This window comes from Pan paniscus, chromosome 3 (assembly GCF_029289425.2).
Source record: "Pan paniscus chromosome 3, NHGRI_mPanPan1-v2.0_pri, whole genome shotgun sequence".
Lineage (NCBI taxonomy): Eukaryota > Metazoa > Chordata > Mammalia > Primates > Hominidae > Pan > Pan paniscus.
The window spans coordinates 10,130,102-10,157,444 of NC_073252.2; the positions used below are offsets into that span (position 1 = coordinate 10,130,102).

The following is a 27,343-nucleotide window of genomic DNA, read 5'->3' on the forward strand; positions in this document are numbered from 1 at the left end:
ACTATGTCTTCAGCACAGTTCTAGGTTATCAGGATAAGATTGTGAACCACACACCAGGTCCTTTCATGGAGCTTATTTTCTAGCCTGGAGGAGACACACATTAAAGACAGACTGCAGCACACAGGCTGCATGCAGCCCACTGGCTGCTTTTGTAAATAAAGTTTTACTGGGACACAACCATGCAGTCCATTCATTTACTCGTTATCTATGGCTGTGTCCACACTACCAAGGCAGAGGTGAGTAGTTGTGATAGAGAATGCATGGTCTGTGAAATAAAAGTATTTACACCTGGCCCTTTGCAGGAAAAATCTTCCCATGTCTGCATTAAACAAATGAGTACGCAGGAAACCAACATGCCTATGAACAATGCTATGATGGGTGATGAGATAGAGGGTAGGTGTGCATGTGTGTGTGAGTGTATATAGTAAATGTGTGTGTGCTGGTTTTAGAATAAGTGGCCAGGAGAGGCCTCACTGAGCAGCTGACATCTCAGAGGGGACTTCCACACCAGAGGCAAGCCCCTCTGGGAGCAGAGACTGCTCCTGTCTGGTTTGCTCATGCATGTCCCCAGGCTAGCATAGGGCCGCAGGCTGGACACCTCCAGAGCACTGATGTGAAGATGTGGATGTGAGGTTGTGATGCAGATGCCCTGGAAGACTAAACACATTTACTCCTCGCGTCCACTGTAAACTACAACATGTGCTGTGTGTTCATCCTCTAATTCGCTGCCCTGCCTGGGAGGTGCTTTCTTTCTTTTTCTTGCAGCCGTTCTGACCACCCTCATAGCACTATGTGTGTCTGTGTGTGTGTGTGTGTGTGTGCGTGCGTGCTGTCTGCATGTATGTGCACCTGATGCCCTCCCCGACCATTCCATAGCCCATCTTGCCACCTTGCCATCTTATTATAATATCCCGATGTCCTGAATGGACACTTTCCATCCACCATGAATGCAATAGAACCTGGAATGTAATGGCTCACGAGAATCAGCAACACAAAGGGAGAAACAGAAGTTCAGTTCCCTTTGTTCTGATAGAAACTTACTGTTTGCATCCACCAAGAAACACAACCAAAGAACAGCCATGAATATCATCCCATGAGAGAGCACATGGCTGTGTCAGACCCTGCCCTGAGCCCCCCTTCTCAGTCTGACCTTGGACTCTGCTGGAGGTCCCTGCTGGACGTGGACACAGAGCCAGGGAATGGTAGGGTCCTCAGTTGCATTGCATCCTTGTCGTTGTACAGATGGGGAAACTGAGGCTAACAAAGAGAAGAAGTCTCTCCTACTGACCCATGGCTAGCAAACAGCAGGGCTAGAAGTGAGTCCCGGGTAAACTGAGGCTGGGATACTCCAGCTGCACACTCACACAGCTACCATGTAAGCTGGTGGTTGGGGCCTGGGCCTGGCAGTCAGGCCACTCCACCTACTCGCTCATGCAAGTCACCTTCCATCTCTGTCTTCTTTGGAACTGTCCTGAGCCTTAAATGAGCTCACACAGGTCAAGTTCTTAGCCAAGTATAACACAAAATCAATGAACAATATGTCTTAGACATGATTATTGCCACATCTTTCACCATAGACCATAACTGCTTAGGCATAGACTGTGACTTGGTTGTCTTTGATTCATCACAAACCAGTGTCACCTCTGGCTCAGAGCCCTCCCACGTATGAACTGCTCTTGCTGTGTGGTGGGAAATTATCTCCCACTCATCTTCAGGTGAGTCCATTTTCACCTTCTGTGGGATAGACTGCAGACAGTCAGCTACATTTAAATTGGGCCAAAAGAAAGGCAGCAGACACACATCCCCAGTCAGGCTTTGCTTCTTCTGGGCTCTGGGCTCCCCATCTGTATGAGGAGAGCCCCCCAGCTTGGTAATGCCATGAGTCCCTGGACGGGGCAGTGGGGAGGGAGGGGTGCCTTACCTGGCCCACTGCAGAAAGAGGCGATGATGGCCAGAATGCCCACGATACTCAGGTAGGGGACCCAGGGGGCGCGGTCCTGGGAGAGAACAGGGAGTGGTCAGGTGAGGAGGTGATGGTGTGTCCAGAAGACCTGAGTTCCCACCCCAGCTCCTCCTCCATCCATCTGTGTGACCTTGGACAGGTCACTTGATGTCCCCAAGCCCCAGCTTCAGCATCTATAACATGGGAACAATGATAACCCTTCGGTCACTCCATCTGCTTATTTTATAGCCATGATGAAATCAGATGAAGCCTGTGATGAGTTTGACATAGTCCTGGCATACAGGAAGTGGTAAATAAATCAATAACTCACATTGATTGAGGGCTTAGTTGGCATCAAGCAATATGAGCAATTTTCACAGCTTTATCACATTTATAAAAGTTCATCATTCTCAGCAAACAGACACAAGAACAGAAAACCAAACACCACATGTCTCACTCATAAGTGGGAGTTGAACAATGAGAACACATGGACACAGGGAGGGGAACATCACATGCTGGGGCCTGTTCGGGGGGTGGGGGGCTGGAGGAGGGATAGCATTAGGAGAAACACCTAATGTAGATGATGGGTTGATGGGTGCAGCCAACCACCATGGCACATGCATACCTATGTAACAAATCTGCACGTTCTGCACATGTATCCCAGAACTTAAAGTATATATATACATATGTGTGTATATATATGAATGTTTCCTCATATACATTTTAAAGGCTTCTATATTTTGCTTAAAAGAAGTTATCTTAGTTCTGATATTATTACATAAAGGACTTTATTTGTACCCCTGCCATCTTGCAAGGTGTGAGATGCGTTAATTCATTTCATGGAATGTGTCTGGAGAAGCTGTCACTCATCCGGGGGGTGGGTGGCTTGGTGCTGGTTGCAAAAGGATGTTTTGGGATTGCTCCTGCTCTAGCAGACTGGACAGCTGAGCATTAGAACACAGTGTCACCAGTTCTGAGTCTGTGGGGGTGCCAGGGCTGCCCCAGGAGAGGCCACCTGACTTGAAGGGAAGGTAAGAGCCTGCGTTCATCTCTGTAGGCTGAGCCAGAGTCAGCCCAGTGGGAAAGGAAAGGAAAGAGGTTCCAGTAGGGGGTTCAGCATACACAAGGGCACAGAATCCTAAGAGGGCACCATGGGGGGGGGGGGTAAGCTGCAAACAGTCTGGAGTGGAGGGCGAGGGGTACAGAGGGCAGACAGAGGAATGGGGAACTCCCTCCTTCCCCTTGTTCTGTGTCCAAATCCATTAGCTTTAGGGGTTGAGAGGAGCTTCATGGACTCTTGTACACTGTATGGCTTGCTTCTGTACCAAGTCACTCACTCACTCACTAATTCAGCTGATTGATCTGAGCTGCTGCTGGATGCCAGGCACTGGGATGGGAGGTGGAAATGCGATATGGTTCATGCCAGGCCCTTGCCCTACACAACTCAGTCACTGTCTATTGGGAGAGAGAGATGCGCCAACAGTGAAAGTCAATGGTATGTGATAAGTGATCTCACAGGGTTCCCCCTTGGGGCTTATGGGAACACAGGAGAGGGCACCTCACCCGGACTTGGAAGCAAGGGGAGGCTTCCTGCAGGAAGAGGTGTCCAGGAATGTCCAAGGCCTCCTGAGTCCAGAAAGCAAGGAGAAGCTAGCCAAGCACAGAAGAGCCCTAGGAGAGGAAACTGCCAGGCTCCTTGAGGAGCTGCCGGGGGCAGGGTGTGGGGCACTGGAGGAGACAAGGGTGGCCAAGCCAAGAACAGCTCTGAAACCTTGTGAAATGAGGCTTAGATGGGGTTTGTGGGCTTCAGGCTTTCCTTTTAAACTTCTGACACAAGTTTCAGAAAGACAATGGCCTGGAACATCGCCTAACTGGCTTCCTGAGAACTTTGAAGGACTGTAAAGATGCTGGAGCTTGGGACAGCTTGGGCCTGGCTGTCAGGAAGGAACTGCATCTGCCAGCGCATTGTCCCTGAAGGCAATGCTTCCACCTCCTGCCGGTCAGCGTGCTTGCCAGCCCCACCTCTTCAAAGGGCACCCATCAGCCACCACCATGCTAACAGTGCCTTCTTCTAGAAACATTGGGGCCACTAAGACATTTGACAAGTGATCAAAACATGCACCTATCAATTTCCAGATGCATTTTTGAAAAATGCAAAGATTAATCAATTGCTGCAACCTTGCTTCACGCTTCCCATGGCACCAAGATGAGTTGGAGGTACTGAGGCAGTGTTCAGTTAATGCAAGCTGCCCTGAGCCATGCAGGGGGCAGAAGCCCAGGATCCGGGGATCTAATTGCCACCTTTTGGTGGTGTAACCTTGGGAAGCTTATTTATTTATATTTATCCTTCAGCTTCCTTATCTCCATAAAACAAAAAAATACTGATGTTGTAAGGATGAAGTACATCGCCACCCCTCCTCCTTCATGCACATCCACTGAGTGCTTGTTCCAAGTGCTTTCAGTGCATTTTCTCATTTCATCCCACAACACTCCTGGATGAAGGGACGACTGTTTCATTTTAGAGATGAGGCCCGGAGAGGAGCTGACTTGCTAAAGTTTCATTACAAGTAAGGAAAAGCCAGGGTCCACACAGGCTGTCTGGCTCCAGAGCCACTGTTCCTAAAATTGTGACAACTGGGGAAGTGGCTGATATGCAGTACCTGGCACTCATGCTGGGAGGTGACAGCTGGAAGGAGCACCTTAGGGTTGTCTAGTGCAAGCTCTTCTATTCCATAGATGGGTGAACTGAGGCTCAGAGATGGAAAGTGTCTTGCCCAAGATCACACGGCTCATCAGCAGGAGTGACAGGACCAGAAGTCAGGTCTCTCATCTCCCAGTCCAAGGACCCCTCACCAAACCCTCTTCACTGAGACCCTCAGCAGCTCCAGAGATGAGATGCCCCCGGGGAGAGCTTTATCACAAGTGTTTTCTGTAGAAGTATGAACCCACAAATCAAAGGCCCCAAAACGATGAAGCCAGAAGTCAGCTCCATGCTTATGTCCCTCAAATGTGACAAGCACATCGTCTCACCTGCAGGGTCAGCGTGATGGTGAGGGTCCCAAAGAAGAGGGCCATGAGCCCAAAGCCACCAATGAGGAGGGGTCTCCGTCCCAGGTGCTCAATGACCAAACCCTAGTCCAGGGTAAAAGAGAGAGAGAGAGCTATTATTCCATTTCTAACCACAACAGGGGAATGTGGCACTGGGAACCGGCAATGGCATCATGATTAAAAACCGGCTTTGACCCTGAGACAGTTGGGCCACCTTCTTTATGGCCACAGCCCTGAAGCAATGCTCTTTATGAGAAAGGAAAAAGCGAGGGAGAGAAAGTCACAATTCTTGAGCACCTACAGCATTAATAACGAGCACTCTCCTCCGAATCTTCCTTGCTATGGTGGACTCCTCCAACAGGGAGTTTGGGAGAAGGAACTGGATGGATATGGTCACCACAGCCCTTCTCCTCCTTCAGAGGCAACCTGCACGGAAGGTGACTCCTCTGTGTCTCCATGTTGTGGGTTTCATAGGGGTAGGCACCCACAGCGGGGCACAGGGGTGGGAGTAGGCAGAGAAGCCCATGTCGTTTTCCAGTCTGCCTGTGTCTGGGGAAGTCAATTTCATTGTGGGATGTGATGTGGGGAGTCCCTGGGGAAGTCCCTAAAGCTGTGTCCTCGAAGCCAGCTTCCCTCGGCCTAGGACTGTCACTGACCTCCATCTGGCTGGCCCCTGTGCCCCTTGTCCACTTGGTCAGGAAACAGCTCCTCAACTGCCAATGACTGAAAGAGTAATTGTAGCCGAATGTCAGAGACAGGAAAACCTGGGTTTATATTCTGGCTTTACTATTTTCCAGATGCACGAACTTTGGCATGTGACTTCACTTCCCAAAGCCCCAGGGCCTTTATCTGTGACAAGAGAATCAAAATATCCTTCAACAAGAGTGTCTGGAGTGGAAAGGTGTGTTAAATAAGAGACTGCACTCAACACACAGGTTAGGTACTCGGATTATGTGAGGTATCCTCCTCTCATGCTCCATATCACAAAAAGAGAACACGGAGGGTCAGAGAGGTGAGATAACAGCAGACACCACAGAGCAAGTAGGTGAGAGAGGGCCAGAAATTGAGCCCAGAATGAATCAGAATCCATGGCTTTTCTCAATGAGGCAATCAGGCGAGGCTTCCTGGAGGAGGCAGTAGCAGACAGAGATGTGGAGAGCTTGTCAGGCAGAGGGATTAGTGGGGGAAAAGGTTTTGGGGCTGGATGGTCCCCATCACGACAGTCATTTGGCTTGGACAAGGGGAAGCAGTGACGCTGCTGAGGGCCATGAAGCCAGAGCACACATGGCTCCTGCCTGCCAGCTTCAGGTGACAGTGCGAAGGTCGCAGCACTGAGACGAACAGTTGCAATCCTTCCCCAAAGCCTCAGGGTTTCTCCACAATGGAACCCAGCTGCAGGGACCCCAGTGCCCTCTACCTGTTCCTCTTTCCTCATACCCTGCTCCTTAGAGGGAGGCAGGTGAGAAGCCGTCTAGGCAATGGGCGTTCTCCCCCAAGCTTAGCATGGGCTGTTGTTCTGCTGGGCAGAGCCGGCACTGAGGGGTGAGTGACAGCTGCCTGTCCGAAGGGCATAGCCCTGTGGGTCAGCTGAGCACCCCGGCCATGTAGTGCTGCCTGGGGCCATGGACCTCTCAGTCACCTGGGCATGAATGTTGAGGGGAACGGAGGGTGCTGGCCCAGAAAGTCAGAGGCCTGGGAGGAAAATGTGCCTGGCTGATGACCACATGTCTCTAAAAGCATCCAAGACTTCTGGTCAGAAATGCCTTTCTCCTGGGTGCTTAGGGAAGAAGGGCAGACTCAAGCCTTTAAACTTGGCCTCCTAGAAACCTGGCCCAGTGGAACAGAGCACAGGTGACATCCAGGGGCACAAAAGCCTGAAGATGGGCGATCTGAGCTGAATTCCTGGCTTTGCCACTTAGCCTTCTTTGCACCCAGGACAGGTTATTCAGCTTTTCCAAGTCTCAGTTTCCCCACCTGGAAAATGAGAATGATAATACCATTTTTGCAGGGTAGCTGTGAGATAAAGCGAAAGAACTCACGATGCCTGAAATAGACTCATGAACAAAAGAGGTTGCCAATAAATGGCAGGAAATATATTATTCATTTTAACTAAGGAGCGCCCTGGGGATCTGGTCCCAACTCTTACCCGTAGCTGGCTGTGTGGCCTTGAACAAGTTAATTAACCCTTCCATGTCTTAATTTCTCATCTTTTCTGATGATAATGGAGTTAGTCTAGATACCAATAGCTAATGATCATTTACTGAGCACCTACTATGTGCCAAGCACTGTATTAAGCACTTTTCATGCAGCAACTCATTTAATCCTGACAATAATTTTGAGTAGGTTCTATTATTTGCTCCATCTTACAGGTAAAAGAACAGAGGCACAGAGTCTTTGGAAACTTGTCCAGGGTCACATGGCTGGTAAGTGGCAAAGCAGGGATCACCTACAAAATCTTTTCTGTTGTTGTGACGTTACATTTTCTTGACATTAAACTAGAAACAGACAATGCCACCACTTGGTAACAGCCCAGTGTCCCACCTGGTCCAGCTCCCGGACCCGAACAAGGGCACTGATCACTTTTCTGCCCCCCCCACCCCCTCCCCCCTCCGCATTCCTGGCTCTCTGATTCTCTTTCTTCACTTGAAGGCTAGGAGCCTTCATCTTTGCTTTCCCAGAGCCTGGAAGAATACCTGACAGGTGTGGCGTAAGTGTTTGCTGAGGGAGGGAAGGTCTGTCTTTATAACGCAGGCAGAATGATTCTCATTTGCAGGGGGAGGGCGGGGAGGGCAGTGAGGTTCGAGAATACTGAGGGACAGTAACTTCACTTGGTGGGAAGCGGGGAGGGAAGTCAGGCCCAGTGAGAGTCAGGAGGGAAGCAATGACCAACAGCTTCTGAGAAAGAGAGATAGGGGGAGGCAGAGAGGGACGGAGGGAGAGAATGAGGGAGGGAGGGAGGGAGTGAGGGAGGGAGGGAGACACAGAGAAACCTGCATTTAAAGCATCCCTTCCTCTTAGGCCCTCATGAGCTGGGTTTCATCAAAGAGGAGACACTGATGGGGCTGCTGTGCCAGGTCCAGTGCAACATGGGCAAGGGAGCTGGGTCCTAGTGCCAGGAGGGACCCCCGCAAAGGTAATGGGAGAAAAGGCCCAGAGATATCAGGGGCTTAGAGAGATTATGAAATTATGGGCCCAGAGAGATTATGCTTATCTCTGTGTAACTCATACTAATTTCAGTGTAACAATGCAACACATGTTAATCTCAGCGCAACACATGTTAATCTTGGTGTAGCACTCTCAGAGATCTGGGCCCAGGATCAGAGGCCAAGAGTGATTATGGGATTTACCAAAAGTCACTCAGGTCTAACTATTCAGAGAGAAGGAAGTGGGATAGATGCTGTTTTACACCAAGGGGCAGTTGCAAACGTCCACACCCTTGGACTCAGTCACTCACCTTCTGGGCATTGATCCTAAGGAAATAGATGTTTGGTCAAAGATGCGTGGACAAGGATCTTTGTTGGTGTGTTATTTATACTACTGGGGAAATAGAAATAATCTAGAAATCCACCAACAATTAGTTAAATAAATACTGGAATATTTAGATGGTAAATATGTAGAAATTAACATAGTTTAAAGAATTGTAAAATGGTACAGAAAAATTCTCAGGGTACAATCTTAGGCGAAAAGAGTAGGACATAAATCTGTATATACTAAAACATGTAGTTATATAATATCAATTACAATTATGTTAAGCTAATACACCCTGGAAAAATATATGCAGAAATAGTTTATAATGGCTAACTCTGGTTGGGGGAATATGTGATTATTATTTTATTTGTCTGTCAGTTTTCCTGATTTTCTCCGGAGAGTTTTGACTTAAAAACACCAAAAAGTAGATTTAGTTGAAGTGTTGGATGCAAATCTCTGTCCCCTGTATTATGTCTTTATTCTTTCCAAATCACCAAATATTTCCAATACCCATACTGGCAATTTTTCATAACTGTGTAAAATATGGTTTTGGTACAATCTAAAGATGTCACAGCTTTTCTTGTGGCTAACAGGACAGAGCCAAAAGTTAAGCTGTTGCTGAAAATGAAGGTTGTTCATAACTGGAATATGCAGGAACTTTGTCTCCTAAGCTTCTTAGGGGAGTTGGATTAGAGTATCCAGTGACCTGGTGCTGAAATGACAACAGAATGTGCCATGGAAGAGCATCACAGTTGCTGGGAGATATTATTACACTGCAATCAGCATGTGTTACATTGTCATAGGGAGATCAGCACGTGTTACATTGTTATAATGAGATTAATATGTGTTATATTGTTACACTAAGCTCATCATGTGTTACATGTTTTATGGAAATTAACATATATGTTTACTGATTTCAGTATTTTGAAGTTTTTAAAAAAGAGTTTCAAGTGCACCACCCACAATTTCAGAGTCAGAAAGTGTGCTTACAAAAGTCAGTTGAGAACCATTATCTTACACCATGATGCTGACGTTCAAATGCTTTGGAAAGGGTGGGGTGAGGGACATGTGGCTTTTTGTTTCGTTTCCCTGAAGTCTCTTGATGAACCAGTAACTTGAGCCAATGAAAGGCTGAACACATTCTCCCTGATTTGGAAATGATCTTTAAAGATGGTCTAGGAAGACACTAGGGAAACAGCTTTGAAAGAGAAAGAAGGGATAAAAACAACCCTCCCATCTGACAATCAGTCTCCCGGCTCTGTTCTTCCTCCCCCTCTCCTTTAAGTCCAGTTAAAGTGCAGCCTGTTGGAAGGGATTAGAGCGAACGTGGTATTTCCACTTGACATTAAAATCATGAGTGAAGACATTAACTCAGACGAACAGCAGACTGAAGGCTACTGATGTCAGCTGGGGATGACTGTCAAAATCCTAATGCTCCCAGGAAACCCCCTCTGGGGACTCTGGAGCCATGGGGTCACCCATCCACTCAGCAGCCAGTCACCCAGCACCCAGTGCCCTTCCCCACAGGGCTGGGACCTCTGGTGAAATAATAATGGGAACCTTTTGTTCTGGTTAGGATTTTAAGAAGCAGCTTTATAAAGGTGTAGTTTTCATTCAGTCTAACGTACCCATTTGAATTGCACAGTCTTGTATGTTTTGACAAATGTATATACCTTATAACCACAACTACAATTAGGATATTGAACATTTCCATCACTTCCCAGAATTATCTTGTGTCTCTTCCCCCAACTCCAGGCAACCTCCGATCTGCTTTCCAGCACAAGGATTCGATTTATCATTTCATATTGCTTATTGCAGTGTTTTTGAGATTCATCCTTCTTGTAGTACATATCAACAGTTCTTTTGTATTGCTGATCAGTATTCCATTGCATGGATATACCAAAATATGTTTCTCCATTCAGCTGTTGACCCAATAGCTGTTTCCAATTTTCAGCTCTGAGAAATAAAACCATTATGATTATGGAGTCTTCATGTAGACTTGTGCATTGATTTCTCTTGGGTAAATATGTATAAGTGGAATGACTGAGTTGGATGGGTAAAACCTTTATAAGAAACTGCTAAAATGTTATCTGAAGGGGTTGTGCCATTTTACGTTCCCACCAGCAGTGGATGAGCCTTCCTGTTACTCCACATCCTTGGCAACACGTGGTATTATATCAACCATTTAAATTTTTGTCACCATTTTGGTGAACAATGGTATCTCACTGTGGGTTTTAGCTTTAATTTCCCCGGTGACAGTAACAATGTTGAAGATCTTTTCATGTGCTTTTTGATGTTTTGGAACTATTCTTTGGTAAAGCATGTGTTCATATATTTTGCTCATTTTCAAGTGGGCAGTTGGTCTTATTTTTGAGTTTTAAGAGTTCTTTATGTATTCTGAATTCACGTCCCCTCTCAAATGTGTTTTATAGGTATGTTCTCCATGTCTGTGACTTACCTTTTTATCTCCTTAACAATACCTTTTAAATAGTCACAGTTTTTAATTTTGATGAAATCCAATGTATCATTTGAAAAATGGTTTGTGATTCTGTATCTTTCCTATCCTAATGTTGCAAAACTTTCTCCTTTGCTTCTAGAAGTTTTAGAGTTTAGCTTTTATGTCTAGATATGTGGTCCATTTTGAGTTAATTTTTTGTATGGTATAATAAGGGTTGCCATTCACATTTTTCCATGTGGATATCTACTTTTTATGACACTACTTGTTGAAAAGACTATCCTTTCCTCATTGAATTACTTCAGCAACCTTTTGTTTTCTGGATTCCATTCTGTTCCATTGATCTGTGGGGCTGCCCTTATGCCAATCTCATGCTGTCTTTATTCCCATGTTTGAACATTGTTACAATCCTTGCTATGTACCAGGAATGGTTCCGGCTGCTTTATATATATTAATAACTTAACTCTGATTACATTTTCTTGGGGTAGGTGCTGTTATCATCCACTATTATATCCAGAACTTGAGGCTCAGAGAGGTTTAGCAACCTGGCTAAGGTTGCACAGTGAGTCAGTAAGTCTAGGCACTCCGGCTCCAGAGTCTTGCTCTTAACCTTTGTGCTCTACTTCCTCTCCCCAGTGTTTCTGAGGCAAATACACATTCACATTTATCAAAAGAATATGCACATGCTCCCAAAGTTTTTCTCCCTTCATTTGTGTGAGCTGCCTGAGGTCACTGAGAGCCTCCAACGGCACTGGCACTGGGGCACAGAGAAGACAGAGCCAGGAGTCTCTGCCCTTGGGGAGCTTTATGGGCTGAATTGCATTCTCTCAAAAAAGGAAATATTGGAATCCTAATCTCCTATTCCCTAGAATGTGACCTTGTTTGGGAATAGGGTCTTTATTTTTAGGTGATTCAGTTAAAATGACATCATTTGGATGGGCCTCAATCCATGATGACTGGTGTCCTTGAGCCAATGGAAAAGGGAAACTGTGGACACGGAGACAGACACGCACACAGGCCTGTAATCCCAGCACTTTGGGAGGCCAAAATGGGTGGATTACTTGAGGTCAGGAGTTCGAGACCAGCCTGGCCAACATGATGAAACCCTGTCTCTACTAAAAAAAATACAAAAAGTAGCCAGGTGTGGTGGTGCATGCCTGTAATCGCAGCTACATGGGAGGCTGAGGCAGGAGGGAGGTTGAACCGCTGGAACTGGGATGCAAAGGTTGCAGTGAGCTGAGATTGTGCTACTGCATTCCAGCCTGGGTGACAGAGTGAGACATTCCACCTCAGAAAAAACAAAAACAAAAAAAGACATACACAGACAGAATGCCATCTGAAGATGAGGCAGGGGTTGGGATGATGCTTCTGCCAACTAAGAAACACCCAAGATCACCTGTAAGTTCCTGGAAGCTGGGAGAGAGGCACGAGACATTCTCCCTCACAGCCCTCAGGAGAAATGAGCACTGCTGATGCTTTGCTCTCAGGCTTCTGGCCTTGAGAACCGTGATACAATAAATTCCTGTTGTTTAAGCCACGTAGTTTGTGGCACATTGTTTTGGCAGCCTGGGCAAACCAACACAAGGAGCTAACACCTGATGGAGGGCAGGGCTTGTAATGTTGCCTGCTAAATGATTGAATGTATGTAAAAAAAAAGAAGGAAGGTAGTCTCCAAATATGTACAACTATTATATGACAATAAACAACATTTTAAAAAGGAAGAGCTGGAGGGCAAGAAAATATCGCCTAAAATTTAATTTATTTCAAATTTATCTCAATTAAAGCATCCAAATCTGATGTAATGTGCTTTCATATTATTTCACATACATTACTTTATATACACTTTATTTATCGTTCATTGTCTATATTGTATTCAATGTGTATATCTCTCTATATAAACTGCATGCGGTACTCCGTGCATGGCAGGAGTTCCTGACTTTCTCAGGGACTACAGCGTCCTACATGAGTTCTTTCCTGTGCCAGGGTGAGCCTTTTGGTCGTAGAAGATGCCGCATTCTCTGTGTCCAACTCCAGGCCGGGGCCTTTTTAAATCCTTCTGATTTACATAATCCCCATCCTTGCCTGGCTTGATGTTTCTGGGTCTGTGGGCCGTGTGGACTGACTGTGCGCAGGGGCCCTAGAAGCCTACCAGGAGGAAGCCCTGTTGGTTGGGCTCTGCCTCCCTCAGGACGTCCTGTCTGACTGCTCCCTGCAGGGATCCCAGCCAAAGGCAAGAGCTCCCTCTTTAGTCAGCTGGTGTGATTTCCTCAACAGGCTTTACTAGAGCCATACTCCGTTGAGCAACCATTAATGGTATTGAATGCATGACAACTACTATGGCCATTTCTTTAAACATGATGCATGACACACACTCTCTCTCTCCCTCCCTCCCTCTGTCTCTCTCTCTTTCTCTCTTTCAAATTTACATCTTAAAGCAACTCTATGAGGTTTCCCCTGATAACTCAGCCAAAGCGGTGCAGACAACTGAGACTCTTTCAGAGAGAAATGTAAATGCTGGGGCAAGATGTGGCCCAGATGAGGGCCACCCCGCAGGCATCCCAAACAGCTGTTTCCTAATCCTGACATGTTGGAATGGAGGAATACCTGAGGAACCCTTGGCACATGAGCAATTGGTGACTTTCTAGTCAGAAGTCGGATTATTGTCAAATAATCTGCAAAAGGATGGGAGAAAGGAGCAGAGAATGGTGTGATTATCACTGACGCAGCTCCCTCCGCAGAGAACAGAAGGCCAAGGTACATTGCATGAAAAGAAATTTCACATTCCAGTATTACTTTTAGCTGCTGGCAATCCTGTTTTAAACATGCAAAGGCTAATCTTTACTTTCACAAATCTCTCTAAAAAGAAGCCAAGGCCTTGGAAAGCTGTGGTTATTGCAAGTTAGTGAAATTTTAAAATTTATGTTCAGAGGACACAGTGCCAGAAACAATTTTCTGCTTGGGACAGGCTCTCTCTAAGTTAAAAACGGAATATAATTCAATGAAACAAACTTTTTTGGGAATTTCTGCTTAAAAGATGAATGTGCATAAAAGGTATCGGTGTATCTGTTTGGGCCAAAGGTGTGAGAAATGAGAGTTGCGTTTTAAATAATGATCATCCCAGGGTGGCCGCCCATGATCTCTAAGCATAACAAATTAAAATGTCTTGAGATATTTCAGCCAAAGCGCAAAACAGACATGGGTTTTCCTTCCATCCCATGCCAACTGGGATGGAAGGAAAGGCTGGCAGCAGACAGGCTTTTCCAAGTTCTCCAGTCCTGTGGATGTCTCCTCCACTTGGGTCACTTTACAAGCTTGGCTTGAGGCCGTAGCTTCTGCAGTTTCTAAGTGAAGCACTCCCCCTCATGCTCTTACTCTTCTCAAAAAAGGCAAAATGTGGTTCTAAACAGGTTTGTGAGGATACATTCATATTGTTCTTGGAAATTTGGGCAAGTAGAAAAAAAATTAGCTCTTCAAGGAGCAGAGAAAGAGACACTGGATGTCCAGATGACTTAGGAGTCAGGGCTTCCATAGCAGGAGCATCGAGTTGGCAGAGGGCAGTGGGCAGTGGGAACAGCCGCCACTTAGAACTGACACAAGGGGATGGTAAATGCTGTCTCCACCCTGCACCCCATGAGCCACATCCGCACTTTCCTTTGGTGAGTGAAGCTGGTGGGGCCGGACACAGGGGAGCCAAAGGATGTTATCAGAGGGATGGGGAGTAAATCAGGAAAATTTGGTGGGAAGTAAAGACTCAGGAGCACATCCCAAGAGTCAGAGGGTGAGCTGCAGGAACGGACTTGTGGGTATGTCCTTGGCCAAACTCAAAAATAGAGCTACTTACTTAAAAGATATTATTCAGAGCTTGGGGTGGGTGGGAGTGGAAACTGCAGGGGAATGTGCTTCCAGGGCAAAACCCCACCTTTTCTGCTTGGGGATGCTGGGGCACTGACTCTGTTTCTTCCCTTCCTCATCCCCACCCAGTCCTCACCCCATGAGGATGACCTGTCATAACCAGAAGTATTAGTTCATTCTCATGCTGCTATAAAGAACTGCCGAAGACTGGGTAGTTTACAAAGGAAAGAGGTTAAATTGACAAAGTTCCACAGGGCTGGGGAGGCCTCAGGAAACTTACAATCATGGTGGAAGGGGAAGCAAACTCATCCTTCTTCATGTGGTGGCAGGAAGGAGAAGAATGAGTGTCCAGTGAAGGGGGAAGTCCCTTATAAAACCATCAGATCTCATGAGAACTCACTCACTATCATGAGAACAGCATGAGGGTAACTGCTCCCATGATTCAATTACCTCCCACCAGTCCCTCCCATGACACATGGGGATTGTGGGAACTATAATTCAAGGTGAGATTTGGGTGGGGACACAGAGCCAAACCATATCAACAAGAGTCCACATTTCTCTGCCTGCTTCCTGCTCAGGCAATGGTAACACTAATGCTTCTGATCTAAGCTCTGAACATGAAAAGCCATTTAGCCTGAGTTTTAACTTCTCAGATCTGGGGATGCCACCCAGCTCAGACTGAGCTCAGGCCCCCAGGGGTTTGGGTTGGGAGCCAAGGGGAAAATCTAGCTTTGTTTCTGCTTGCTACAACCCTCATTTCTCCTAAGGTCCTGTAACATTTGTTAAATAAACTGGGGACTTGATCTAGTATTTTAGTGGAGGAAGGGTGTAGTTTTTTCTAGTCTGTGATCTATAGAAATGCCATAGAATCATTATTTATCAATGAAAAAGGAATGTCTGTCAAGGGAAATTAATTGAACTCAGTCCTTTCGAGGTCAGTTCTAGAGCACATGTCAGTGTGATGATTCACAGGGAAAACCGGCCTCTCTCCAAGCCTTGTGACAACGCTCTCTGTTTCTACCCTTGTCACCCTCTGCCATTATCTATTTTGTCTACAGCAGTCAGAGGGATTTAAAGCATGACCTGGCACTCTCCTTTTAACACCCCTGTCCACTAAAAGCCTTATAGACAGCAAAGAAAACAATCAACAGAGTGAAGAGAAAACCTACAAAATGGGAGAAAAGATTTGCAAACCATATTTGAATCCCCTCAAGCCCCATGCCCCCCCAGCAGCCCCTTGGCCCCTCAAGCAGCAGCCACATCCTTGCCCCGGCCTTGGGCTGCTGCAGACATCCCTGTCACCTCTCAGATTCTTGCTGTCTGTCCTAGAGGGAGACCCATTGGCTCAAATCAACAAGCTCCCTGCCCTCTGACCTCTAGGCGGCTTCAGCAGAAATCAGAAATCAGAGGTCAGAAATCAGAAGGCAGAAGAAAGAGAATGAGGCCAAGGGTTGGTTTCTTGGTTCACTTTCTACAGAGACATTTTGCCTGGCTTTGTCCCTCTATCAAAGGTTGCAGGTCCTGATAGGTGGCGTACCCACCCTACATGCCCTCGGCTGCCCTGAATTAATCAGCCTTCGAGCTGCTCAGGTTCACTGTGTCCCTCTTTCCCAAAGGTTTTTCTTTCAGCAGCTTCCTTTGCCTGACATGCTCTTCCCAGACAGCTGGGCTCACCTGGAGCCTGACCACAATATTTAAAATGGCAACTGCCCCCGTCTCTCCATTCCCCTTTCTCTGCTCTACTGTTTTCTCATAACATCCTTCACCTTCTAAAACACTGTGTGGGGTACTCCCTTGTTACACTGTCTGTGACCCCATGAGGAGCTCTCCTTCTCCACAGCAGAGACCTTTGTCTGTTTTGTCCACTGGCACAGAGCAGGGGCCCAAGTGAGCACTTGCTGAGTGCTGGAGGAAGAAGCACCCTGGCCTTGGGCTCGTCTTCTAGTCTTTGAGAGGTAGCAGGGCAGCTTCGGCATTTTCCATGTCTGCTTCTCTTCAGGGATATTAATAACAAGAGTAACTGCGTGAGTTTCCCAGGGCTGCCGTGATAAGGTCCCACAGACAGAGTGGCTTCAGCAATAGAAACGTGTTGTCTCACAGTTCTGGAGGCTGGAAGTCCAAGATCAAAGTGTCTGCAGGGCCCTGCCTCTGGAGGTGCCAGAGAAGGGTCTGTTGCAGGGCCCTCTCCTGGCTTCTAGTGTGTTTTGGCTTTCAGCAGCACAATTCTAATTTTTAGAGGGCGTTCTGCCTGTGTGTATGCCTGCATCTAAATTTTCCCTTTTCATAAGGACAGTCGTATTGGATTAGGGGCCCACCCTATTCCAGTATAACCGTATCATAGCTTAACTAATTACAACTGCAATGATCCTATTTCCAATTCAAGTCACATTCTGAGGTACTAGGGACTTCAACATATGCATTTTGAGGAGGTGCAATTCAACCCATAACAATAGTTAACATTTATTGAGTATCTTCTCTATGCCAAGCACTGTGAATTACAGTATGATTCCCATGACAATACCTGCTAAGGCTTAGATCTGTTATTATTGCCACTTTCACTAAGAGAAAAATGGGTATCAGAGAGGTTAAGTGACTAGCTCAAGGTCACCCAGCTAGCAGGTGCGGGGCCAGTATGAAACAGAGCCCAGATGATCTATCACCCTGCTTTCTCTCTTTTACCACGTTCTGCTCTCACACGGGCTGGATCCAGTGTCCTGAGTTCCAGCAGTAAACTCTGAGGCCTTTGATTCTGAAATTGTTGAATTTATTGGGAAGCAATGGAGACTACAGGCAACAGAAACCATAAGGATTTTTTTTTTTTTTTACTACAAGTCAAGAGCATATTCCATTCTTGCTAATTATGAAAATGTACTGCAGTGAATCAGAATGACTTCCTGTGAATTCTGACCCCTGATTTGTAAAAGCACAGAGTCTGTGCTTCTCAAGAGTGAGCCCTCACCCCACAAAGCCCCTGCCCCACATGGCCTGAATGACGCTCACTGGAAGTTCACTCATCAGAGAGTTAACACTGTGCCAGGCAAATCAATTTGGAAAACCAGCTGTTTCTGAAAGATGGCAATTATTTACAGTTCCCCAAGCTGATGACTGATGCCCTGAGCCAAAATTAATTGCAGATCAAATGAGCAAAGACGTCTTTCCCCTCTCAACTTTATTAGCCTCCTGAGCCATTTTAATAGACTGTCAAAATCTCATAAGAGGAATGAAAAAAATTGGAAAGTCTTTTTGGATAAGCAATCACTTCAAAGGGCTGGATGAAATATATGTATATATATTTGTGTGTTTATTACATATGTAACTGTATATATAAATATATTTATTGCCTTCTTTTCAAATATATTTCAAGTTATATATATTTTTGTATATTATATAAATATATAAAATATATTTTATATATTATAAATTTTATATATTTATATATTTGATATCAATATATAAATATATAAAATATATCTACATATTTTATTTCCTTGTTTTCAAATACATAATATATAAACATTATAATATATTATGCATATTATTATATATATAACCTATATAAATATGATATTTTTATATATACATAACTTTGGAAAGTGCAAGGAACTTACCTTATATTGATGCTCTGTGAGGAACAGGGGAGTGGCTTTCACACACTTTAGATTTTGTTTCCATAATTCTGTCAGATGCTGTATTAGTTTCCTATTGCTGCTGTAGCGAGTTACCACAGACTCTGTGGCTTAAAACAACCCAGGTGGATTATCTTATACTTTTGGAAATCAGAAGTCTAGAATAGATCTTGCAGTGCAAACACGATGGTGTCTGCAGGGCTGGTTCCTTCTGGAGGCTCCAGGGCAGAATCTTGCCTGCTGCAGCTTCTAGAGAACATCTGCATTCCTGGGCGTGTGACCCCTTCCTCACCTTCAAAGCTGGCAATGGCGTCACTCCTGCCTCTGCTTCCACCATCACATCTCCTTCTCTGACTCTAACCCTCCTGCCTCCCCCTTTCACTTACAAGGACCCTGTGATAATATTGGGCTCACCTGGGTAATCCAGGGTTAGCTCCCTATCTCAAGATTAGTCCCACCTGCAACATTCGTTTGTGCCATGTAAGGTAATATATTCCCAGCTTCTGGGAATCATGGTGTGGACATCTTGGGGAGCCATTATTTTGCCTACCACAGGTGGGAATGGTTATGTCCATTTTACAGATAAGCAAATAAATTCAGATGTGTTGGGCAATGTTCCCAAGACCACTTAGCTGGTAAATGGGTGATCAGGATTTGAATTCAGAGTAGCCTCATCCTAAAGCCAAAGCTGTTTCTCCCCAGAACATTTTTCTATTCCACACTCTCAACCTCATGCTGAATTTAGTTTCATGCCTTTCCAGGAATTGGGGTCAATGCTACCATTTTAAGGACTGTTTCCAATGGACTATTCTGCATCCATCCTTGCATCTCCAGCTCTTTGAGAAGATGAAAGGGGGACAGACTACCCAATGCACTTCACTTCACCTAACTTCTGCTGGCCCTCAGCTCTCAGGTTCCAGGTCCCTGTCTCCAGGAATCCCTCCCAGAACCCCTTATTTGAGAGGGAAGCTCGTCTCAGTGTTGCATGTGGTAATTGTTTCCAGGTTTGCTTTTCTCTTTAGATCACAGCAACTTCACCTGTGACAGCTGGCACAGTATGAGTGCACCTTAGGTGTCTGTGGAATGGATGAATGCATGCCTGTATGAAAGAATCCACCACCCAAGCTCTGAAGCATCACTTCCTGCTCAGAGGAACCTCCCACACAGAGGTTCCTGAACCTCTAGAACAGCAAAACATCATTTATCCTTGGGTCATAGTCAACCTCCTCCATTGGACTGTGAGCTCCTACAGGCAGGCACATGGCAAAGGCCCTCTGTAAGCCCAGCACAGGGCCAACAGCCTGACCATGGGAGGAGCTGGCAAGAGCTTGCTAAATGGCGGGGTACCAACTGGCCATGGTCCAGATGACTGAGATCCACTGGGTCCAAACTTAAAGGCAGTGGCAGGAGTACTATCCAGAGGCTGCGACTCTGAGTTCTGATTTTAGAAAGGAATCTTCCTTCCCTTCCAGGACTGTGAAGTCATTTACCCTCCTTTCTGGGGTTTCCAAGGAATACTTTGCCCAAAATTGTCAGCTTTTAAGGAAGATGATCTGCCTGCCAGAGCATCGGGATGAGAAGGAGTGGCTTCTGGAGTCTGGAATGAATAAGAATGGCTTCCCGTGAAGTCTTCTTGGACCAAGGGAAGAAGTGTAGCCACTTCCTCAGTGTGCCCCTCTTTCAAACAAGGGCAATCATTGGACTTTCAGGCATGATGTGAGCATTCATGAGGTCCCATGTAGAACACTTTGGGGTGTCGGTGGCAGGGACAGTAGGGGCCCCATGATGTTCTCTTTCCCCACCCTCTTGGGTTCTGAGCCAGCTGACTGTGTGACCCAGAGTAAGTCACTCCTTTTGGTCTTAGTTTCCTCAACTATCAAAAGATAGCAAGAGCCCCTGTAAAATCCTGCTCTCCACAAGGATGTCCATCGTAGCCTTATGTAAAATCACACATTATGGAAATCTACCTAAATAGGACAAGAATAGTTACCACTTACTGGGTGTATACCATTTGCCAGCCACTGCTGGAATCACTTAATGTATATTCATTGGTACAATCCTCAGCCCATCCCTATGAAGCAGGGATGATGGCCTTTAGAAGTGGGGAAACTGAGTCACAGAGATGCTGAATAACTTACTTGGGGGTCACACGGCTAATAAAAAGACACAGAGCTGGGACTGGAACCCAGAAAGCATGGCACTGCCATCAGGTTCTGAGCAGAGACATTCAACAACCTCACCCGCAGACAATGGTTAAGGAAATTATCATACAGAAAATTACTGGAGAAGGATAAATCGTTCAACACTAGTGTTAATTCAGGGAAGGTGATGATCTACATGATTTTCTGCATATATGATACACTTCAACAAAAAAATAATAAATAAAAAAATGGAGAGTCATTCTGACATAAGATTATGTGAACAAAAGCAGATTAGAGCTCGTATTTAGAATAGGATTACTGTGCTACTATGTAAGAAATATACATCTATGCATAGAAAGACAAGGGAAGAATTTGCCAAACTTCCTTGGGTAGTATGATTGTAGGTAATTTCTTCTTTGTTCCTCTCTATTTTTCCAAATTTTACAAATTTGCCCTAATGAGCTGGTATTGATTTCTTCACAATACCAATAAAATACTTTACAAAAAACAAAAAACATCTCCCGTACTTTCCCCATAAGTTTCATCTCAGACTGTGTTTTTCCATTGCTCAAAGTAAAAATAAATAAACAAAACTGGGTGCAGTCTATAACTTGAGAATAACAAGAATGAATCTTGTGAAACTTCCAGAATGTGAAACGTTGAAATGTTTTCTTCTAATAAAAAGACCACGAAGTGGAAAGGGAAAGAGACAAAACATCATTCCTCTACATTTTTTATGGTATCTATTTTTTAAAAGCATCTTGTTAGAATGACCCATTAAGTGCAAGGTACAAAATGAAATGTTCTGTCAACAAGAAGTCAGAAAGACAATTGCAAGCCTCTGCCTGTTTGCATGGGCATCAATCTTGTCAGTGCAAATCAGTGAGCAAGAGTGAAAATAAATGAACTACTCCATCAAGGTCAGAGAATATAACTCTCTCATTTTAGCCCTCTCTTTCCGTTTGGAAGGGAGCCTAACTGTGTGCTGTGTGCCCAAAATGTGAGGCACAGACATAGCTACAAAAAAGAAGAGACACAAGCATCTCATAAAGAGGACAACTGAAGCTCAGAGATGTTGAGTGCACTGCTCAGTGCTACACAGCCAAGAAGTGCCGGAGCCAGGATTCAAATCCAGTTTGATCCGATTCCAAGATCTGGAAATTTCTACTAGGTTCTGAAGCCACCCAACTTTCCCCTCCACCAGATGTTTGTTTTGCATATTGGAGGTTGAGAAACAGAGACGAACTCTATGCCTTCTTTTGAACATATTGGCTTATTATTAAGGTCTTCCTCTCTATTATACTGGTCAACTGAATGTCCTTTCTCCTTTGCCTTGCAAACTCCCACATGTCTGGGGTAATGAGATGACTGCTAATGGTTTTGAAACATTTTAAATGTCAAGGTAAGAGATTGGAGATTCAAGCCAATTCTCTGATCCGAACTCCTGGGGACAATATGGCCCTGTTTCACAGGGCATTCATATTTCATCATTTGTGACTAGGTGAGAATTCAAAGGATGGAGTTATTTATTAAAAGGAAGATGACAGGGAAGCAAAATATAGGAAGGAAATATTCTCTAGATGGGTAAAATGTCAGTGAAGAATATTCTCTAGATGGGTAAAATGTCAGTGAAGAATATTCTCTAGATGGGTAAAATGTCAGTGAAGAGCTGCATGATGACCTCCTAAAATCCAGCCCCCTTTGGCATGACAAAGGACATGCTCCTCTATAGAGATGCCTGTTTGTTGCCTGAGGTTCCCACAGTGCAGTGTTGCCTGCCCCGTGAGGTGTCAGGAACTGGGTGAGAATTGTCGCTCTTCAGTATCCACTTTGAGGTTTTGGATCAATAGCCCGGACACAAATGATGTCTGGGTTCTCCCCATCCCAGCTATTTCTTTAAAACCAAGAGTTTGCTGAATGATAGGAAACCACATTGTCCTAATTGATGAATTCTGATGGGGAAAGCCCATGCCTTAAAGGACTTTATGAACATTCCCACTGTGCTTTGTAACCCCCTGTGGCATTCTCAGGAGTAACCCTCAGTTGACTTACAGAGAAGACGGCAGCCAAAGTCTCGATGCCCCCTGTACTCAAGGTGACGTATGGGATCTTTGCCGGAGGGATCCCAGCTTTTCCAAAGATGCTGTTGGTATAGAACCAAATCTGTAATGCAGGAAAGAATGAGAAGAGAGAATGGTCAGTGGAAGGACTTAATCTATTTTCTAAATCAAATTTGGGTATCAGGTGGTCTCTGGATTAAACTCAGAGTCCCAAGGTGGAGAGGCGTGGATGCTCATTTTTCATTTTCATCCCACCTTCTCCCTTTCTTCATTACTTTTTTCCTTATTTTATTATTTTATTTTTTATTTATATATATATTTTATTATACTTTAAGTTCTAGGGTACATGTGCACAATGTGCAGGTTAGTTACGTATGTATACATGTGCCTTGTTGGTGTGCTGTACCCATTAACTCGTCATTTACATTAGGTATATCTCCTAATGCTATCCCTCCCCACTACCCCCACCCCACAACAGGCCCCGGTGTGTGATGTTCTCCTGCACTACTGGGAATGTCCAGCTAAAAGACTACACTTCCCAGTTTTCTTGCAGCCAAGTGTGGCAGCGAGATAGAAACAGTAATGTTGGTGGGGCTCCCAGGAAGTTTCCTTTTTTTAAAAGGAACTTTTCATCAAGGAGGTCTGCTTCCATTTTTGTTTGCCCTTCCTTCTTTCTGTGTCAGGATGGTGGAGGTGATGGCTGGAGCCTCAGCAGCCTTTTTTGGATTACTAGGTGACTTCAGAACAGCACTGCCATTAACCTCCATCGTAACTTTATGAGAACCAGAAAAGGTCCCCACTGCACAAAACGCTTTACTGTCATCCACTGAAAAATTGCCATAGTAAATCCACAATGCATACAAGGTGAAAGATGTTCCCCAGAGTTGGGTAATGCACAACCTGTTTAACTATACATAGAGCCCCTGCCTTGGGATAAAAGCTACTTGTTTAGATGCTGGACCAGGAAGTTAGAAAGAGTTAGCCTGTGCCCTTACTGACTACACTGGTTCTGTAATTTATTATCCAAACATGAGCACTTTTGAGTGTTGATAATTATGCTAGGATGACACACTTACATTGAGTGTGTCCTGGGAAAACCAGGATGTGTGGTCTTGGAGTTGCTATACCAGCCCTCGCAACTTATTTCATGTGAGACTGAAAACCTTCCATCTTGTTGAGGTCTCTGTTGGGGTACCTGCCACATGAGGTTAGACCTAAATCCTAATTGATGCCCATGGCATCAGACAAGAACTGATTAGGAGTTTGGAGACCTGGCTCCATCTTGAACTAGCTGTGTGACCTCAGGCAATTCACCCTGCCCTGAGGAGATTCCTACTCCTCCCCAGTCAAATGAACATGACCATGCTTATTTTGCCTGTCCCATGAGGTGTCAGGAACTGGGTGAGAATTGTCACTCTTCAGTATTCACTTTGAGGATTTTAGCCTGGACACAAATGATGTCTGGGTTCTCCCCATCCCAGCCATTTCTTTAAAACCAAGAATTAGCTGAATGATAGAAAACCACATTGTCCTAACTGATGAATTCTGATGGGGAAACCCCCTGCGTTAAAGGACCTTATGAACATTTATGAACAGTTTGATACCTATTCAGCAGAAGTGTTAGAGCACATTGTTCATAACCTGTCAGGTCCAACGTTAGCTGGCCACACTCTCGCATTTTGCTCTTTGTTTCTGGATGAAGCTCTTGTTTCTATAGATCTGTCTTATTACCAGATGTTTTTAGAAAAAATTATTCATGCATTGGGGGGAAGATATAGGACCTACTTATATCTACAGATGGTTAAATTTTATGAAGAAAGTAAACCTCCATAAAGTTATGGGCATACCAAGAGATGCCAGTGAAAACTACGACACCCATTTCCTCGAGCTTGCAGGCATGGATACATCCATCTATTGGCAAAAATAGGTTTTAATATTTGTGTAAAACAAGAACCTTCATGTTCTGCACCTGTCTCTCACTTGAGTGAACGTTAGACTCCATCGTTAGCCTGAACCTTTGCTGTCACATCCATGGTGTACAGAGGTAGTGCCTAATAAATCCACTAATTCCTATTGTTCTCAGGGCTGTGACAGAAGCTGACATTATAACATTATCCTGAAAACTCTGTGTCCATTGAATATGTTTATACAATTCCTTCCCCTTTAGAAGGTAACTATGATCCCCAGTGCACTGTCAGGTTTGGATTTCAGAAGTGTAACAGCCTTTCTTAGTCATCAGCCAAATTCACTGATTTTCAATGGCCAGCATTCTCTAGGGACCCTCTTAATGCCCTCAGGCTGCCAGGCTGTCACCCATGTGAAGGTGTCTGACATTTGTGTTATTCACAGCCGTGGTTCTGATCCCCATGGCCTGACCAGCTCATGGTCCTGAGGGTCCCAGCCCTAGATCCCACTTAATGTGAATCCTCTTATGATGTGGCCAGCACCTCCTTCTGGCTCCTCTCACCCCTCACAACCCGTCTTCCCTGGTTTCAATTCTCCCCATAGAGACACTGCTATAGATGTCCCTTAGTAGGTTAGTGAAGAGAGTCATTGTACATAAAGTTCTAAGTTCAGTGAGGGACAGTTATAACTTTTGCAGGGAAATTGATGAAGCTGGAAACCATCATTCTCAGCAAACTAACATAAGAACAGAAAACCAAACACCACATGTTCTCACTCATAAGTGGAAGTTGAACAATGAGAATATATGGAAACAGAGAGGGGAACATCATACACCAGGGCCTGTTGGGGGGTGGGGGGGCTAGGGGAGGGATGGCATTAGGAGAAATATCCAATGCAGATGACAGGTTGATGGGTGCAGCAAACCATCATGGCACGTGTATACCTATGTAACAAACCTGCACATTCTCCACAGGTATCCCAGAACTTAAAGTATAATAATAATAATAATAAAGCAATAAAAGCCATATTTAGTCTTATATTCATTCACGCATCAAAAAGCAGAAATCAGCCCACAGATCCTCTCCCGCAGCCCAGGAGCTACAGGGGTCCTGCCAGGCTGGCCCTGTCTGCCCCGGGGCAGGCCTGGACATTACACACAGTGCCAGTCTTAATCTGTTTGTGCCACGAAGCCACTGCCCTCCCCCTACACCAGCTGATAGAGTGGGAAGGTGACTGCCTTCAGCTTTACCTCTGCTTACACTGAAGCTTATTTGATTGGACAGTTTGAGTTCACTGTAAAATAAGAAAGCACTCAGGAAACTTAAGAGTGCATCCTGCCCCGGAGCCCCCCCACCCCCACGGTGTGTGCTTTGTGTTGACCTTGTTCACCACACAACTCTGTTCTCTCAGGTTGCCCCTAGCCTCCCCGTGCAGCGTGGCAGGAGCAGCAGTTCTGGAGGCATAGAGTGGGGATTCCAGCCCCAGCACTGCCTCTCATGACCTGCGTGACCACAGGCAAGCAATTTTGCATCTCGGAATCTCTGTTCTCCAAAGAAAGGTAATAATACTTCGTCTTTCAGGGTTCTTGTAAAAATTTTAATGATGATAAAAGAAATCATCCAGGACAGCACCTGTTATAATTGGCATATAACAAATTGTAGGTATCATTCTAGAAGGTTCTGTCTCTCCATGGAGATGTGATTGCTTCTTGGTTAAGAAGAGCATCTGGAACCAACCCAAATGTCCAACAATGATAGACTGGATGAAGAAAATGTGGCACATATACACCATGGAATACTATGCAGCCATAAAAAATGATGAGTTCATGTCCTTTGTAGGGACATGGATGAAGCTGGAAACCATCATTCTCAGCAAACTATCGCAAGGACAAAAAACCAAACACCGCATATTCTCACTCATAGGTGGGAATTGAACAATAAGAACACATGGACACAGGAAGGGGAATATCACACACCAGTGACTGTTCTGGGGTTGGGGGAGCGGGGAGGGAGAGCATTAGGAGATATACCTAATGTTAAATGACGAGTTAATGGGTGCAGCACACCAACATGGCACATGTATACATATGTAACAAACCTGCACATTGTGCACATGTACCCTAAAACTTAAAGTATAATAATAATAAAAAAGAAAAGAAAAGAAGAGCATCTGACAGTGGCACATATGCCATGGTAGGAATGCACCTCTGGGTCTCTTCTCAGCCTCCTTCTTGTGGGATGGGGCTTTGAAGAACTGTGCAGGTGGCAGGTGTGGGGGTAAGGGCAGCAGGAAAGAATTTGGGTCTTCTCAAGTCCCTGCCCTTAATGCCCTGAAGCTCTCATTCTTAACTCACGTCATAGTGTTTTAGAGACAAAGTGCAACATACATAATCATTTTTGCCCCCTCCACAGTTGGGCATGCCTAAGGATGCCCAACATGTCTAAGAAAGCAGCATGTCTAAGGATCAGTCAAGGGTCCATAAGAGTAAACATCCCATTTACTTTTGCCTAGAACAAGGTGATGCTGACAAAGAGTATGGGTTTAATTTATGCTTTCTGGATGTGGTGAGCAGAACAACAGCCCCCTGCTCTCAAAATGTTCACATGCTAATCCTGGGAACCCCAGAATATCTTACTTTACATGGCCAAAGGGACTTTGCAGATATGTTAAGTTCAGAATCTTGACATGGGGAAGTTATCCTGGATTATCTGGGTGAGCTGTAAATGTAATCACCAGGGTCTTTAAAGAGGGAGTCAGGAGGATCAGATTCAGAGAGAAGACGTAAGGATGGAAGCAGAGGTCAGAGAGGAAGAAATATTTGAAAATGCCATGCTGCTGACTTGCAG

The 27,343-nt window shown here is 45.1% G+C and overlaps 1 protein-coding gene across 4 annotated transcripts in view; it reads right to left on the reverse strand.

The window, feature by feature from the left end:
* The window catches only part of SLC2A9 (solute carrier family 2 member 9), a 247,221-nt gene that overhangs the window by 106,643 nt on the left and 113,235 nt on the right, over window positions 1-27,343 (reverse strand). For all 4 annotated transcript variants that reach the window (XM_055111189.2, XM_034958295.4, XM_034958294.3 and 1 more), the window contains 3 exons: window positions 22,585-22,695; window positions 4,973-5,074; window positions 1,922-1,997 (listed from right to left, as the gene is read on the reverse strand). In XM_055111189.2, the coding sequence (XP_054967164.2) occupies window positions 1,922-1,997; window positions 4,973-5,074; window positions 22,585-22,695 (289 nt within the window). The remainder of the gene's footprint in view (window positions 1-1,921; window positions 1,998-4,972; window positions 5,075-22,584; window positions 22,696-27,343) is intronic.